The sequence below is a fragment of the Mobula birostris genome, chromosome 21 (genome assembly GCF_030028105.1).
Source record: "Mobula birostris isolate sMobBir1 chromosome 21, sMobBir1.hap1, whole genome shotgun sequence".
In the NCBI taxonomy this organism is placed as follows: domain Eukaryota; kingdom Metazoa; phylum Chordata; class Chondrichthyes; order Myliobatiformes; family Myliobatidae; genus Mobula; species Mobula birostris.
In genome coordinates this window covers 50,416,437-50,433,791 of record NC_092390.1, presented here as the reverse complement: position 1 = coordinate 50,433,791, position 17,355 = coordinate 50,416,437, and the positions used below count along the sequence as shown (strand labels likewise).

Here is a 17,355-nt window from a genome sequence, read left to right as displayed (position 1 = left end):
TGGAGCGGAGGGCAAGTTTGTAAATCTGACAGGAATGGCGAGGTTAGAGTGCTGCAGGAGGGATGTGAGACAGAGAATGAGTGTTGGGGCAAGGAGAGGTGTAGTGCAGATTCAGACACAGCCAGCCCGGAGTCACCAGGCAAGGTAATTTGACCATTACAGAATGTCCTCTGATGCTTCTCGCTCCCTCCCCTCTCCCTTTCCCCTTATCCCAACCATGATTCCTATCTTCCTGCCCCCTTCCTACTCTCAGTCCACAATAGAGACCCAATTAGATTTATCATCACTCATATGCATCATGAACTACATATACTACAGTACTGTGCAAAGTCTTAGGCACCCTAGCTATCTACAGTATATGTGCCTAAGACTTTTGCACAGTACTGTGTTCCTGAATTCAGCCATTTGTGCAAACCCAGCCTCTCTGTCCCAGCACATGAACAACCCCAGCCTCACCTTGGAAATTGCCTCTCCCTCCTCTAAAATCCTCCCATTGTTCTCTAAATTAGCTTTTACTGTATGACTCCAAAGGAGCTCATATCTTTTCAGTGTGAGCTGTAATACAAAGTCAACATGTTTTGAGGACGCAGAATAACAAATAGGAAATTTTTATTGTAGTACACCCAGGCATTTCCTGACACTTAACTATCCAGCAAATTATCACTGTTAACTACTAAAAACTAAACTTGCTGACAATCAGCTCTTGTTTAAGTAATGGATGAAATGAAATGGGTGTTGTAAAGATTCTCATTTTTCATTGGCAACATCTGGCCACTGGCAACTAGGTGTGGATCCAAAATCTGCCAGCTCTTTCAGATAATGCATGAAAGAGACCAGAGAAGCCATGACATTGCCAAACTTGTGATTTTGCTGGAACCTGCTGCTATCCTGTATTTTCAGTATATAATTTCCACTTGAACCTATACCAGGAATGTTCATTCAGCCAGAATTTAAGCAACTTATTTTGTTCATTTATTTTGCTTCTGACCCTGAAATTTCATTATCATATTAAGCTACACTAATATTACACTTTATTCCCATGAGTGATAATGAATCTAGGGAAATCTCTGGACAAATTGGTTTAAATGTGAGTTTTTTTAGTAAGCAAACACTTACAGTGATTTGATGGTGTAAGTCAGATGAGCATTAATAATCTTATGGAAAAGACTTGTACACTGAACACAATTTAGGCAATCTTTAAAAGCTGGGTCTGATATGTCTTTCATTATTCCAGCCCCGTCTATCTACCATTAACCTCATATAAGGGGGAAAAGCTTCTTTCCACTATTTGAACTTACAAAAGTTAGATTTTCCATGGCTTAATGCCAGTTATAAAGGCTGTGACTCCAGTGAAAAGATTGTTCAAATTTGCCAAACAAATTTAAAAAGCATCATGCTGCTTTCATGCATTAACACAGAAAGGAGTCTGCCAAATGCATGGAACCTGATATTGCACACGATTATTAGTAACTTATTCTGGACAGAGATTGTCCTCGATTAATAAAGGGAGATTAACAATCACACCATTAATTTAGTTCAGTATAACTTGGACATAAATGGAAATAAAGATTTGTATGTGAAGATCTTCTTTATGTGTCTGAAGTATTTCAATGCATCTCAAATATAAATTCTCTGAATTTTCTAACCTTTAATTCCTTGTTCTATCAATGATTTATCTCTGACTACCTTAAATATAACTAATCTTTGACATACAGAGACATTTAAAAACTGTTTGGACTGCTGGAAATAATTAATATGTTCTAAGTAAAATATAAAGACACACTGAAACAGTAAGGGCCTAGCTGAAAGCATAAGGTAAAAGAAGTAAAAGATAACAATTTTATCTCACGCTTTCAAGCTCTGATTGGCACAGAATCACAGTAGTGGATTCCACAGAATAATACAAAGGAATGGAAGCTGGGTTAGGCTTTGCCACTTGACTCCATGCAGAGTCCAACAACAGATTGAGAATTAGATGCACTGACATCTATTGCTCAGTGTCTAACAGATTTACAGCAGTTCCATGCAAGTCCATCGCATGCTGAATGCTGATGGCTTCCCCAAACCTCAAATCTTGCACAAAAGTTTCAGCTAGTTTGCAAACTGCTCACCTAACCTAAAATATTCAATAAACATGGTTTTTCTTTTTAGCAAAGGAGGGGAAATGTTGTCAAGTGTGAGCATTTTGCCACGTTTCCTGTTTTAATTTCCATTTTTTTAATAAATGGTCCGGTTTTCCGCCATCTGTTTGTATTGGCGTAATAGCCAAGTTTAGATGAAAAGCTCCTGTTCTAGTTTTGAAAAGCTTGTCATCTTCTTTCCATCTGATAATTTGGTTCTCAGTGTAACTTGACTTCTATGAAGCTTGCCTCCATGGTTTGACTGGTTGGTCTGTAAGCAGTTATGTCACTCCATGATTGAGTACAGGCACAAATACCTTACACTCTGCCGACAAAGCTGGGCATTGTGCCACTCTCTTATGTATACAAAATGGAAGGTGTTAGTCAAGATGGAAAACACCACGGTCGTATATTGAAATTTATTTTTCTCAAACAACTGGGACGTAAAGTAAATCTGTCTGAAGGTTGGTTGAATGATTATGCTTTCAAAGGATCAGAATCAGGTTTAATATCTCCTGCATATGTTGTGAAATGTGTTAACTTTGAAGTGGCAGTACATGATAATATAGAAAAAATCCTGTGAATTACAGTAAGTATATATGTATATTAGATAGTTAAATTAAATAAGTAGTACAAAAACAGAAATAAAAAGTAGTGAGGTATTGTTCATGGGCTTAAATCGGGTGGCAGAGGACAAGAACTGTTCCTGAATCGCTGAGTGTATGCCTTCAGGCTTCTGTACCTCCTTCTTGACTGGTAGCAATGAGAAGTGGGTGGTGGGGGTCCTTAATGATGGGCACTGCTTTCTTGAGGCACTTCTGCTTGAAGATGCCTCAAAATGAAAAGTATTGACATCCAGCTTTGAACAAAAGCCATTGGAAAGCTTACTTTAGGCTTGGAATGAAACTGGTAGAAGCTGCACACTGCTGTGAATATGGCGATGATCTCAGTTCCATATGCAGTCCCTTCCTATTCCTCGTGAACCTGACATTGCTTGGTAGAAACAAGCTCTCTGCATTGAAAAGCATTGCTATTTTGTTGTATCATGACTATGATTTAGGAGGCAGTAGATATTACATCTCCCTCAGCAGCCAATAGCTGATTTGGCTACCTGCAGGTTGGGTGCAAATCCACATCAGTCCCAAAATTAATCATCTTGGTCACAAAAGTAAAGGAATGTGTGATCACCAGTAAATTTATCTCCACACAGCGTATAATCATTTATAATCCCAGCGAGTAGGTTTGTAATTCCACTGGGTTGCATACGCAAATTCTTGTGATTACCACTGAGGGTTGGAATGTTACCTTTGCAGTTCTGAGACCTGAATTCACAATGTTTGAAATGAAGAGATGAAAGTCTTTCACATTTGCAGGAGATGAGCCTTGCAATCAAAGCCTGGCCCCTTCCCTCCTATCAAGAAAGGCCCATTTATTTTTTGTCTCTTCCATCCTCCCTTTTCAATTAAACTTTTTAGCTGAAGGGAAGGTTGAAGCTGCCAGGTGAATGAAGCCACACACTGTTGCCTTTTTTTGCTCATTAAGATTCTCCCCAGATCTCTACTAAGCCTCTTCAGCCATGAGAAACCAAGAGGTGCCTAATAAAATGATATAAAAGTTGGGGTTTGGAGTCTGTTTCTTTAAAGGGTTAGCCATTTGCCATGGAGACATATATTCAATCAATCCTGTCTAGTTATAGATGTTAACAACTACCCATACAGAGCAAATTAGGATTTTTCAAATCTGGAGGTAGCTTTGCCATCTGTCTTGGTCACAGTTGAAGCCTGAAGTTTTGTTAGGAGCTCAGCCAACTCTGAGGTTCCCTCACGTAATGTTGAGTACTTCTAACTTGCCTTAAAGGTAGCTAAAAACATGTTGGCATATTTCTGCGAAAATGAAAATGTCACGCTGCTGTTTTGTTACTGGAACCAAATGTGTTATTGATGAATCTTAAAGATACCATACAATTGGCCTATATATGCTACTCTGAAAAAAGTTTAATTATCCTTAACTTTGAAACTTCAGAGATGGCCCCACATGCATGTTCTCAGCAACCTATCTCTACAATTCTGTTCCAGAGTACTGAAGCAACTGCCTTTCATAATCTCAAAACCTTTGTGGGATCCCTTCATTCTGTGTTCTAAAAGTGCATGATGATCTCATTTCCTCAAGTCTTCACTTTGCTATAATTGATTTTTCCATTAACCCTGGATTTTTAGATCATTATCTCCTCAATGCTTCTTCTTGTGTTCTGTGATGTATACTAGCTGAACCTAGCGCCTTTTCTTGTTTCCACTTGATTTTCTACGGTATCAGAATGAAATTAGTATCACTGGCATATGTCATGAAATTTGTTGTTTTGCAGCAGCAGTACAGTGCAATACATAAGATTACTATGCTACAAAAATTAGAAGTGCGAAGGAAGTATAATGAAGTAATCTTAATGGGTTCACGTACCATTCAGAGATCTAATGGCAGAGGGGAAGAAGTTGTTCTTAAAACATTGAACGTGGGTCTTCAGGCTCCTGAACCTCCTACCTGATGGTAGGAATGAAAAGAGTTCATGTCCTGGATGGCGAGGCTCCTTTATAATGGACACTGCCTTCTTGAGGCACAATCTCTTGAAAATGGCCTCAGTAGCAGGGAGGCTTGTGCCCATGTTGAAAGTGACTGAGTCTACAACCCTCTGCACCTCTTGTGATTCTCTGCTTTGGAGGCTCCCTCTGTATGATGCAACCAGTCAGAATGCTCCCCACAGTACATCTGTAGAAACTTTGCAAGAGACTTTAGTGACATACCAAATGTCTTCAAACTCCTAATGAAGTAGAGCTACAGTTGTGCCTTTGTGAATGCATCAATGTGTTGGGCCCAGGATACATCATCTGAGATGCTGGTGTGCAGGAACTTGAAGCAGCTCACCCTTTCCAACACCGACACCTGAATGAGGACTGTGTTGCTCCCAATATCGCCTTCCTGAAGTCCACAATCAATTGCTTGGTCTTGCTGACATTGAGTGTCAGATTGTTGTTGCACCACCGTTCAACCAGTCAATCTATCTCACTCCTATACATCTCCTCATTGTCATCTGAGATTCTGCCAACAACAGTCGAGTCATCAGTGAATTTATAAGTGGTCATTGAGCTGTGCCAGCCATATAGTTATGAGTGTAGAGGAGTGGGCTAAGCATGCATCCTTGAGATGCCTCCTGTTGAATACCAGCAAGGAGGAGATGTTATTACTGATCCGCACTGACTAGTCTCCCAATAAAGTTCAAAGTCCATTTATTATAATATGTATGCCATAGGAAACCTGAAGAGTTGTCTTCTTGCAGGCAGCCAAAAAACAAAGAAACACAATAGAATTTATGAAAAACCCCACAGCAGAAAGACAGTCAAATATTCAATGTGCAAAAAAAGAAACAATAAACAGTAAAAAAAAATAGTTAACAAGTACAAACGTTTGTAATACACAGAACATGAACCACAGAGTCCCCAAAAGTGAGTTCACAGCCATGGGGCTAGTTCAATGCTGCAACCAGTCCAGGAGCCCAGTGGCTGCAGGCCATAACTGCAGAGCTGGTTCAGCAAGTGAGCTGAATGCCAGTCAGTCTCTTGCTCTCGGCCTCGATGCCTTAATCTTTTTAGTCTGGCTCAGCACTTTAATTGCCTAAACATTGATTCGTTTTTCCTTGTCGGGCCTGGACCACGCCCCATCAATCTGGCCCAAGGTTTAAATCCAGCCTGGAGTCCACTCCAGCAATGGCCACCACAGCCGTACCTGCATTCTTGAGAGTCCAGTTTGCCAAGTATTTCAGGATACCACAAAAACGCCAAGTCGTACAGACGGTTCAAAGGCACATCTTCCAAAGGGAAATTACAGGCTTCAGATTGCAGTGATTGTAGGCCAGAATAAATATATTTTCTTTAATTGTTAGTAGTTTGATTAGTTGTCCCAAAAACGTCATTGTGTCTCGCCGGTGCTATCTTGGTAGAAGAGCCAAAGGAAGTCAAGTATTCAGTTGTATTTATCTCTACTACAGGCTTTTCTGCATTCACCTTAGTTACCCTAATAATGTAAAATCTTACATTTGGATTCCTTTGTGAGTGCTGATTGAATGTTTATGCCATTCCCTCGTCCACAAATACAAAAGGGCACCATTTGCTATTGTGGTCTACCTTTCTCTGTCTGTTCTTATTCTTTAAATTAATTTATAAAGTCCCTTTAATACTTAATGCCAGTCATCTTTACCAATCACTTTGTGTTTATCTGTTTTTCTGCTTTGCTTTCGTATTTTACATTATCATTCCATATTTGTTTCCAATTTAAGAACACAATCCTTTTTGCTTCAGTCTCTATTCTCAGAAGATTTACTGTTGTATTCCCTCATATTGAATGGAGTGACATTGCAGTATTGATGTGCTAGATATGCACTAAACTCGTAACAGAAAGTTATGGAAACTGGTATCAGTTCTAAGTATCCTTTGTGATAAAAGTATATTACATTCAATCCACCTTGGTTGCATTGGGGATTTTGTTGACCAGAAAATAAAAGGTTAGGTTGAATTAAATGAAATGGTAACTGCATAAAGCAGACTGCTGTAGGTACCTCGCAGATAGATTAAATGCAATCTTCCAATTGTTGGGTGTGGGATAAGAGGAAGGAGAAGTGTGTTAATAAGATTTGTTAGTTATTTACACATCAAGGGTGCAAGTGGTTTGCCTGTGACTAACTTTGTTTTACTGCCTAAGTGGTATGATTTTTATTTCGTTAAATTTACTCATTTACTCGCCAAATTTGAAACCAGGTCTGTCTTTCTTGGAGACAGTTAGATTCCAGAGAGCGCAAACTTGACAGTGGGTCTGGAGCTTCACCAGGACGCCAATGTAAATGATGAATGTGAGAGACAGATGATCCCAGTGAGGTGTGACATACGATCTATGCAATTAACATGAACAAGGTTTATGATCTCTGATCCTCTTTTAACACCAATCCCAACACCCCACCACCCCACCCCACTCCCACCAATTACCGGGCCATAATACTGAATTATGCTGAGGGTCTGCCAACAATAGAAGATTGCCCTGGAGTCTCTGGTGATTAACAATAAATCTCTTGGACGCTTTTGGCACGAGCATTCCAAAAACCTTGTCAAATGCTGACACCATCATGCATTCGATTGCAGGTCTGCCCTGTTAGTTAAAAAACTACAGTATAGCAAGAGATGATACAGAACTAGACCAGCAATTGTTTTCCAAATGGAATCGGATATACTGTATCAATGTTTAGTGTGAAAGCAATGTAACAATAATTCTTGGGACACGTAAAACTAGTTCAGTTCTTCTAATGCATTGATAATGGATAATTCATACTGGATGTGCTCATCTGATATTTAGTTGTGTGAGATAGTGCTGCTTGGAAATGATGTTAATCTAAGATTTAACTGTTTAAGATGTATAAAGGGAGTATATGCTCTTAGATTATATCATTTTGCGGTTTCCTTTACCATCTGGCTGGTTTTCTTGAAACTGTCACCTACTGCAATTTTTTTGTTGTTGTCGAAACAAGCTGAAGCTCTTTACCTCTTACTGTAGTTGCGCAGTGCTGGTGCATCAGAGAGGAGGAAGTAAGTCAGCAGTCTGTTCAAAGTAGTCAGCATTTAGTATGCTGCCCGCCCACTGGCGATTCAGAGAGAGAAAATGGTTTGTTTGGATTGAGTTCTATATTAAGGGCTTAATTCCATAAAACAAAGTTATGTGTCCATGATATTTTTAATTGTCTTTGCTGACAGTTCTGCTCCTTAATTAGGGATAGATTTTCTATTATCTTACTGCAAATGGGTGTGATCATGCTTTGCATGTCTTTGATTTTAAAATGATAGGTAGTGAAACATCCAATACAGTTCCCTGTACACTCTTCAGAAACCTCAAAGTTCAAAAAGTTCAAAGTTCAAAGTAGACTTTATTATCGAAGTGCATACATGTCACCACATGCAAACCTGAGATTCTTTTTCCTGCAGGCATACTCAGCAAATCTATAGAACACTAACTGTAAATAGGATCAATGAAAGAGCATAGAAGACAACAAACTGTGCAAATGCAGACATAAATAAACAATGAGAGCATGAAATAGCGAGATAAAGAGTCCTCAAAATGAGGTCATTGGTTGTGGGAACACCAAAAATAGAATGAGTGTAATTATCCTGTTTTGGCAAGAGCAGGATGGTTGAGGGGTAGTAACTGTTCTTGAACCTGGTGGTGCAAGTCCTGAGACATGTGTACCTTCTACCTGATGGCAGCAGCAAGAAAAGAGCATGGCCTGTGTGGTGAGGATCTTTGATGAACCTGTGTTAAGTGCCACAAATACAGATGTGCCGAGTTCTTCAACATGGACATCAGTTATACCAAGAACTGATATTTATTCATATTCTTTGTACAGCTTCTACTCTTTCAAGAAATAGATATCTAGGACTGTACAAAATCAGTCAGGTCATCAATGTGTTGCTGATGGGTAATGCATTCTGTGCAGTTCTCTTGCTTTCAGCCATTTCAGTCCATAATCGTGTATGAAAAATGGGAACAATTCTTTAGAAATAAGTGCACCATATCAATACTAAATGTGTGAAAGTATGAAAGTCTTATTCCTTTAATACTGAGCAATACTGCTGCTGCTGTAACACATCAACATAGGGGCAAAATTAATCTAGCTAGCAATGGTTCAATCTCAGTTCTCATTCCATATTCATGGTCGAACAGTACAATGTCACTGAGAACTGCTTCACAGTGACAGGAATGGGGATCAAGTAGTGGCATTGCTATGAATGCTTGTTAGCCACAAACCAGTTTTGCCTCTGTTGACATTTCTGATAAAGTTTTAAAAATTCTTGCCTTTTATAAGAAAGTTTTACCACAAAACTCCTATCATAATGTTCAGCTTGAAAGTTAATTGTGTTCATGTTCTTTGGTGTTGCCTACACTCATCCACTTGTAGGTTCCTTACTTCAACTGCCAACTCGGACTAATGGGCATACAAGACAAATTGTCTAGACTTATGCTAATACTGAGAACGTACTCATTTCGTAAAAGCTTGTTTAGAGAAAAAGGCCCTTTGGCCTATTGCATGCATTCTGACCTTTTGTTGATCTGCATGAATCCCATTTGCCCACATCAGGACCATACTCTTCTATGCCTTACTATTTTAGGTGTCTATCTAATACCTCTTAAATGTAGCTATTGTATTTGGTTCCACCATCAGCATGGCAGCATGTTCCACAAATCAACCACTCAATCACATATCAATCGATCCTTCCTCTGACACTCAGTGTTATTTTTAATGCCTTAGGGATAAAACTATATACCTTATTTATCCTCTCCTGACCTCAGTGGTTGGGAAGATGTTGGAGTCAATTGTTAAGGATAAGGTTATGGAGTACTTGGTGACACAGAACAAGATAGGACAAAGTGAGCATGGTTTCCTTAAGGGGGGTGTAGTGGATGTTGTATATTTGGACTTCCATAAGGCCTTTGACAAGGTGCCACACATGAGGCTGCTTACCAAGTTAAGAGCCTATGCTATTACAGGAAGGTTACTGACATGGTTAGAGCATCGGCTGATTGGCAGGAGGCAGCAAGTGGGAATAGAAGGATCCCTTTCTGGTTGCCTGTCAGTGACTAGTGGTATTCCGCAGGGGTTGATGTTGGGACCACTTCTTTTTATGCTGAATATCAATGATTTAGATGATGGAATAGATGGCTTTGTTGCCTACTTTGCAGGTGATATGAAAATTGGTGGAGGGGCAGATAATGTTGAGGAAACAGGTAGGTTACAGAAGGACTTAGACAGGTTAGGAGAATGGGCAAGAGAGTGCCAAATGAAATACAATGTTGGAAAAAGCGTGGTTTAGTCATGCATTTTGGTAGAAGAAATGAATGTGCAGACTATTTGCTAAAAGGGGAGAAAATCCAAAAATCTGAGGTGCAAAGGGATTTGGGAGTCCTTGTACAGAACATCCTAAAGGTTAACTTGCAGGTAGAGTAGGTGGCGAGGAAAGCAAATGCAATATTAGCATTCATTTCAAGAGCTGGATGTGATGCTGAGGTTCTATAAGGCACTGGTGAGGCCTCACCTGAGTATTGTGAACAGTTTTGAGCTCCTCATCTAAAAAAGGATGTGTTGGCATTGGAGAGGGTTCAGATGAGGTTAACAAGGATGATTCCGAGAATGAAAGAGCTATCATACAAGGAACGTTTGACCACTCTGGGTCTGTACTCACTGGAATTTAGGCAAATGAGGGAGGATCTTATTTAAACCTTTCAAATGTTGAAAGGCCTAGACAGAGAAGATGTGGAAATGATGTTTCCCTTGGTGGGGGAGTTTAGAACAAGAGGGCACAGCCTCAGGATAGAGGGGCACCCACTTAAAACAGAGATGTGGACAAATTACTTTAGCCAGATAGTGGTGATTTTACGAAATTTATTACCTCAGGCAGCTGTGGAGGGCAGGTCGTTGGGTGTATTTAAGGCAGACCTTGATCGGTTCTTGATTGGACATGGCATCAAAGATTACTGGGAGAAGGCCGGGGAGTGGGGCTAAGGAAGGGAGAAAAGGATCCACAATGATTGAATGGTGGAGTAGACTCAATGAACCAAATGGCTTAATTCTGATCCTATGTCTTATGGTCTCCTAATTTTATATACTTTTAATCAGTCTACTTCTTGGACTCCTTAACTCCAAGAAAAACAAGCCTAGTCTACCCAGTCTCTCCCCATAACTAAACTCCTCCAATCCAGCAAAATCTCCTCTGCACTCCCTCCAACACAATCACATCAGTTCTATATTGTGTGACAAATAGGCTAAGTAGAGCCGAACAAGTGTTTTGTGAAGTTGTATCTTAACATCTCAACTCTCTGTTTTCAATGCCTGATTTATGAAGGCAAGCGTGCCATGTGCCTTCACCACCTTATCAATCAGTGTTGCCACTTTCAGGAAACTAAAGACTTGGATCCCCTGTTCAACATTCCTTAGTGACCTACTATTTACTGTATATTTGACTTCCCAAAATGTGTCACATTGCACTTGAAGATATTAAATTCCATTTGGCAATGCTCAACCCATTGTGATACAGAACCAAAGCAGGCTTTTCCCAGGATGAAAATCAAGCACCCATGACACTAATCCTGCACTAATCTCATCTTATTCTGGCAAAATTCCTATTAACTTCATTCACCTACATGGTAGGGGCATTTTGGCTTCCCTTGTCCAAACTGACTCTGATGTCTATCTATGCTAATCGTGCATTAGGCTGTGTCCCTCTGTGTCTTTCTCATATAAATCCCTGTCCCAGTGTCTTTAAAACATTGTAATCTTTATTGCCTCTAGCAGCTCATTCCAGATATTCACCACCTTTGCATGAAAAACCAACACCTCAAATCTCCTTTTAATTTTTCCCCCCTCTCACTTTAAACCATGCCCTATAGTTCCAAATAGAGGTGCCCTAGGGGTAAAAAAAGACTCTGACTATCAATCTTATCTCTGCCCCTGATAATTTTGTAAATATTTAGATTATTAATTGAACATGCAGTTTTTACAACTAGTATCAAAGAGGGGAAAAAGCTTTCCCATTTAACAGAATTTTATAGTGGGGCGGCACGGTTGCGTAGTGGTCAGCACAATACTTTACAGTACCAGCAACCTTGGTTCAATTCCCGCCGCTGCCTATAAGCAGTTTGCACGTTCTCCCTGTGACTGAATGGGTTTCCTCCCACAGTCCAAAGGTGTACCGGTTGATAGGTTAATTGGTCATTGTAAGTTGTTCCATGATTAGGCTAGGATTAAATTGAGAGATTGCTGGGTGGCATGCCTCGAAGAGCCAGAAGGACCTACTCCACGTTGTATTTCAATCACTCAATAACCAACTAACAAGACAGATAGAAAGAACGGACCACTCAGTTAATGGTTGGGATCCATGGCATAAAAAAGATTGTGAACCCTTGCTCTAGAATCTCACCCCTCAGTGTACTAAATTCCAATGATACTAACCTGGCTATCCCGTCTCTGTAACTTCAGCCCTCTATTTCAAGCAGGATCCTGGTGAATCTCTTCTGCGCTCTCTCTGTTACTACCACATTCCTCTTGTACTGTGGCCACCAAAATTGTACACAATATCCCATATCGTTTGCAGAAAGTTATGGATCATTTATGGAATCGTTTGAAATAATAATGGATGGTACCAATCTTCTCCCCATGCTTAATTAGTTACTGCCCATTGTGCCACTGGCATTTAGGGCAGCAATGAAGGTCTTCTGTCTCTGTCTGTCCTTGGCCATTCAGATGCAGAAGGATTCTTCATTGCTGTTTCAGTAATTGTGTTATTTTACCAGCCAAAGTTCTTAGCCCTGAGCTGAACTCCCAAACCTGGAAGACTGATGGACCACTCTTAGTCTAGCCTCTACACTTTTACATGTTTGGCATAAGTGGCCCTATCAAGAGCCAAAGCATAAAGCCCTGATTCCAGCCAACTTAACTCTCTGGGTCACTGAAGCACGCAAGCGTCCAAACCCAATGGCAAGGTTGTGATCCTCTTGGAGTTTACTCGAGGGTAGAGGAGCCCAAAAGTAAGCAGATAGGTATAAGGTGAGAGTGGAAAGATTTAAAAAGGACCTGAGAGGTAACCTTTTCATGAAGAGTGGTAAGTATATGAAATGAGCTCCCAAAGTAAGTGGTGGAGTCAGTATATATTACCATTTAATAAGCATGTGGATTAGTACATGGAGAGGCGGGGCTTGGAGGGATATAGGGCCAAACGCAATAAATTGGGACTAGTTTGGTGGGCACCATAATCAGCATGGTAGCTGTATGACTCTATGACTGTTTGCTATAAAGCCCAGGGATCAAAGTGTTGCACAAATACAAATGAATATCCTCAGAAGCTAACAAAGAAATAGTATTTGGAGAAGAACTGGCTGAAATTATGTCTTAACTGTGATTTATCTTTATCAACAATTACAACCTATTTTGCATGTTGAATATATGATAAACTCAAGCTTGATGGATTATTTTTAATGAATTGTTTTACTATGTCTAGGTACCAAATTATTTTTTTGTGATTTTATTTGCAGGCCATGTGATGAACAGCACCCAACAGTGAAGGCAGATGGGTACGTAGACAACTTAGCACAAGCAGTCACAATCCTTCTCAAACACCTACATCAGTAATTTGAATCTGGTTTCAAAGAATCATCTGGCAAAGAACTGGGAAGTCATTAGAAATGGACAAATTCATCTACTGTCTGGTGCTGAAATGAACATTAACCATTGAGGTTTCATGACCTTACGGAATTAGCTCTACTCTGTAGCATTTACTGTGAATACCATATTAACCTATGAAATAACATACATGTTTGTTAATAAGCAGTAAGTACTTGAATTAAAATAGTGTACAAATTGGTTTAGTGTTTACACAGAACATAATGATGTACAGTGTACTGTCAAATAGATGGCTAAAATCAAGACATCTGTAAATTTTACTGCAATACTCAATAAATATAATTTGAATCTGAGTTTCAGGTTTATCATTTCAATCAAATTCTCTCACACTGAGCATTAACTAGAGCTTGCCATGATCAGGTCAAATGCTCAAGTAATGAGAACGTATAAATTTATTTTGAAGATATCTATTATTTGGTGGTATTGTGAGCTAATTGATAATGTATAACCTAGAATAAGATAATTTAATTTGTAGATTAGAGTTTCAATTGTGCCTAATGCTAATTATCACTCCTGATGGAGAAAATAATCGTTTCTCAGTCTGTTAAAATTTAATCCCCAAGGAGCATGAACTCAGAAATCACTGGAGCAAATTTGGCACAAAAATCCACACAGTGAGCCATATCCCTGGGCTAGAGTAAGTAATTTAGTACAGCTTGGATTCATTTTCATATATTTAGCTTAAGAAATACAAGGTAAAACTACAATATGGTAATTTTATCTGGTGTGATCTTAAAAGCTAATAGTTGCAGAATTAACTGGCATTGTTCAGAGTAACTCTACAATACAAACTTTAGTGCTATTAAGTTCACATGCAGAACTGATGATTTAAAGTTCTATAGAGGAAAATAAATGTATTTGCTTGGAATTTTGTGAGTGATTTTTAATTAGTTTAGTGTGGACAAGGCATCAGCAAATTTTCTTGACACCTCCTGTGTTCACAGCTAACTATTGCTTGGAGAAGCGAACCCCATGATGTGAAACTTACCGTTCTCATTTACTTCGCATTCAAGATTGCAAACTTTGGATTAAAATTACTTTAGTACTGATTCAGTCACTCTGGAACTTGTATGAGATTTTCACCATTTGCTTTGATCTCCAAACAGGAAGTTAAGCATATTTCCAGATTAAACCCATAATAAAATGTATTTTCAAATATTCCGTGATTACAATGGTGCAAAATTAACAACAGACTGATGTTAAGCATAATTGTATTTTGAAAATAACAAAGAATGAGGTATTTTTCTTGGACCCATTTCCTTTTTACACTCTACAATAAACAACAAAACTTCTTCATTTGGTTGTGTCTGGCAGATCCGCTACTCCTTCCTCACTTTGTTGAAATTCGTTTTTTTGGGGGCGATGAAGTCAGAAGTGAAGAAATCACTAATAGGTTTCCGTTTGTGGTGTAAATAAAACAGCCCAAGTGGTGAAGAAGTAATGGCGGCTTGCCTTTATTAGTGGAGGCACTGAATTCAAGAGTTGAGAAGTTATGCTGAAGTTTTATGGAACTCAAGTTAGGCTGCATCTAGAGCTTTGTATGCATTTCTGGTCACTACATTGTAGGTTAGATGTTGAGGCCTAGGAGAGAGTGTAGAAGAGATTTACTGGGATACTGTTGAGATTAGAGGACATTACCTGTTGGATAAGCCTGTAAAGCATACAAAATGCTAGGGAAGTTCAGCAGGCTCGGCAGCATCTATGGAAAAGAGTACAGTCGATGTTTCGTGCTGAGACCCTTCAGCAGGACTGTTGCCCATCCAGCATCTAGTGTGTGTTGCTTGGATTTCCAGCATCTGCAGATTTTCTCTTGTTTGTGATTAGACAAACTTGTGTTGTTTTTTCTGGATTGGCAGAGGCTGAGGGGAGAACTGATGGATGTTGTTACATACTGTAACCCGTAGAAATAAACCAGCAGCAGGAGATTTCACACTGAGTCAGGTTTTAATGTTAAAACCACTATCTTTATTAGTATCTACTTATAATATCGTAACTTAACCAAGATAAACAAATGTTAACAGTGTTATGTGTATATATGTGTGTAATATAGCTCCCAAACTAAGCTAAGCTTGGGGAAACAAAGCTTAGAGTCTTGAGATGGTAAAGTAGGAAAGTTCAGTTCATCCACAGAATGTATGATAGGAGAGAGATATTTGTAATCCAGGGTGAAATGTAGAGAAAAGGTGGTTACATCAAATTCCACAGGTAAACGAAAGTATTCCACAGATTCCACGATGGTAAAAAGAGATAACAGTTACTGTAGATCTTGTCCGTCGTGTCGTTCCAAATCCACATACAAATTATCACTGAAAGTGATCTGTCACAGGGATATCATCTTAAAGGGGTTGCCAAACGACATACCTAGGCAAGAGTTAACACATAAGTGGTCTCCACAGGATATCCCAAACAAAATCCACTCCTTTGGATTATAGGAAGTGATAGACATCCATTCGTAGTGCACCATGTGCAGATATTTAACCCACCCGTGTGGGCAGAAGAGAGTTTTGAACCATCGCAGTGACCAGCTGGTCTGCTTTTCTCTTTCTCTCTCTATCTCTCTATCTCTCATCTCTCTGAGGAGTGGTAGGCTTCTAGGGCATGCTGCTAGAGGTGGTAGTGGAGGTAAAGTAAAAAAAACTAAAGAACTAATTATTGACTGTAGGAGGAAGAAACCAGAGGCCCATGAGCCAGTCTTCATTAGGGGATCGGAGATGGAAGAAGGTCAGTAAATTCCTTGTCAGCATCATATAAAATGATCTTGCACTGAACAAGACTGGTTCCATTACAGATTGGTATGGAAACTTCAATGCCCATAAGTGAAAAGGCGTACAGAAAGTTTGAGCACATCTACAATGCACGTTGCCACAAGAAAGAAGCAACCATCATCAAAGACCTCCAACATTCAAGGCATGCTGTCTTCTCACTGCAGCCATCATGAAGGAGGTACTGGAGCCTTAGGTCCCACACCACTCGGTTCAGGAACAGTTATTATGCTTCAAATATCAGGCTCCTAAACCAGCATGGATAATTTCACTCACTTCAACTTTGAACTGATCCCACAATCTATGGAGTTACTTTCAAGGATGCTACAACTCTTGTATCAGTATTATTTACTTACTTATTGTTCTTTTTATTTGCAGTTTGTCTTTTGCTTATTGGTTGTTTGTCAGTCCTTGTAGTTTTTCATTGAATCTATTCCTCCGTTCTACTGTGAAAACCTGCAAGAAAATGTATGAGGGATGATTGATAAGTTTGTGGCCTAAGGCAGATGGAGTCAATTTTAGAAAACCTAGCACATTTATTTTTCCTACATTTACACACTTAGTCCAGCAGTCATGGAGCATACAGATTCCTTCTTTGTAAAAGTCAGCATCTTGGACCTCCAGGAGTGGTCCACAGCAGGGGTGATTAATAAGTTTGTGGCCTAAGGTAGAAGGAGATGAGGAGAAACTTCAAACTTACTGCATTTTCACTTAAAGAGTTGAACTGAACGTGCATGTAATGAGAGCTGTATAACTCATCTCCTGCTACCTTAGGCCACAAAGTTATCAATTACCCCTGCTGTGGACCACCTGGAGGTCCAAGACGCTCTCGTTACATGCACGTGCAATTCGACTCTTTGAGTGATAATGCAAGAGTCTGAAGTTAATAACTCATCTCCTTCTACCTTAGGCCATGAACTTATTGATCACCCCTGCTGTGGACCACTTCTACGAAGAAGGAATCCGTATGCTCCATGACCGCTGGACTAAGTGTGTACATGTAGGAGGGGACTATGTTAAAAAATAAATGTGCTAGGTTTTCTAAAAATGACTCCTTCTACCTTAATCTATGAACTTATCAATCACCCCTCGTATATGGTAACATATTTGTACTTTGATAATAAACTTTGAACTTTGAGATTGTCAGAATCAGGTTTACTATCACCAGCATATGTCATGAAACTTATTATTATGCGGCACCAGTACATTGCAA

General features: G+C 39.5%; 1 protein-coding gene across 7 annotated transcripts in view; it reads left to right on the top strand.

Annotated features, from left to right (window-relative positions):
- lhpp (phospholysine phosphohistidine inorganic pyrophosphate phosphatase) overlaps positions 1-13,673 on the top strand; it is a 152,261-nt gene extending 138,588 nt beyond the window's left edge. For all 7 annotated transcript variants that reach the window (XM_072239455.1, XM_072239454.1, XM_072239461.1 and 4 more), the window contains one exon: positions 13,233-13,673. In XM_072239455.1, the coding sequence (XP_072095556.1) occupies positions 13,233-13,329 (97 nt within the window). In that variant the 3' untranslated portion in view covers positions 13,330-13,673. The remainder of the gene's footprint in view (positions 1-13,232) is intronic.
- The last annotated feature ends 3,682 nt before the right edge of the window (positions 13,674-17,355 follow it).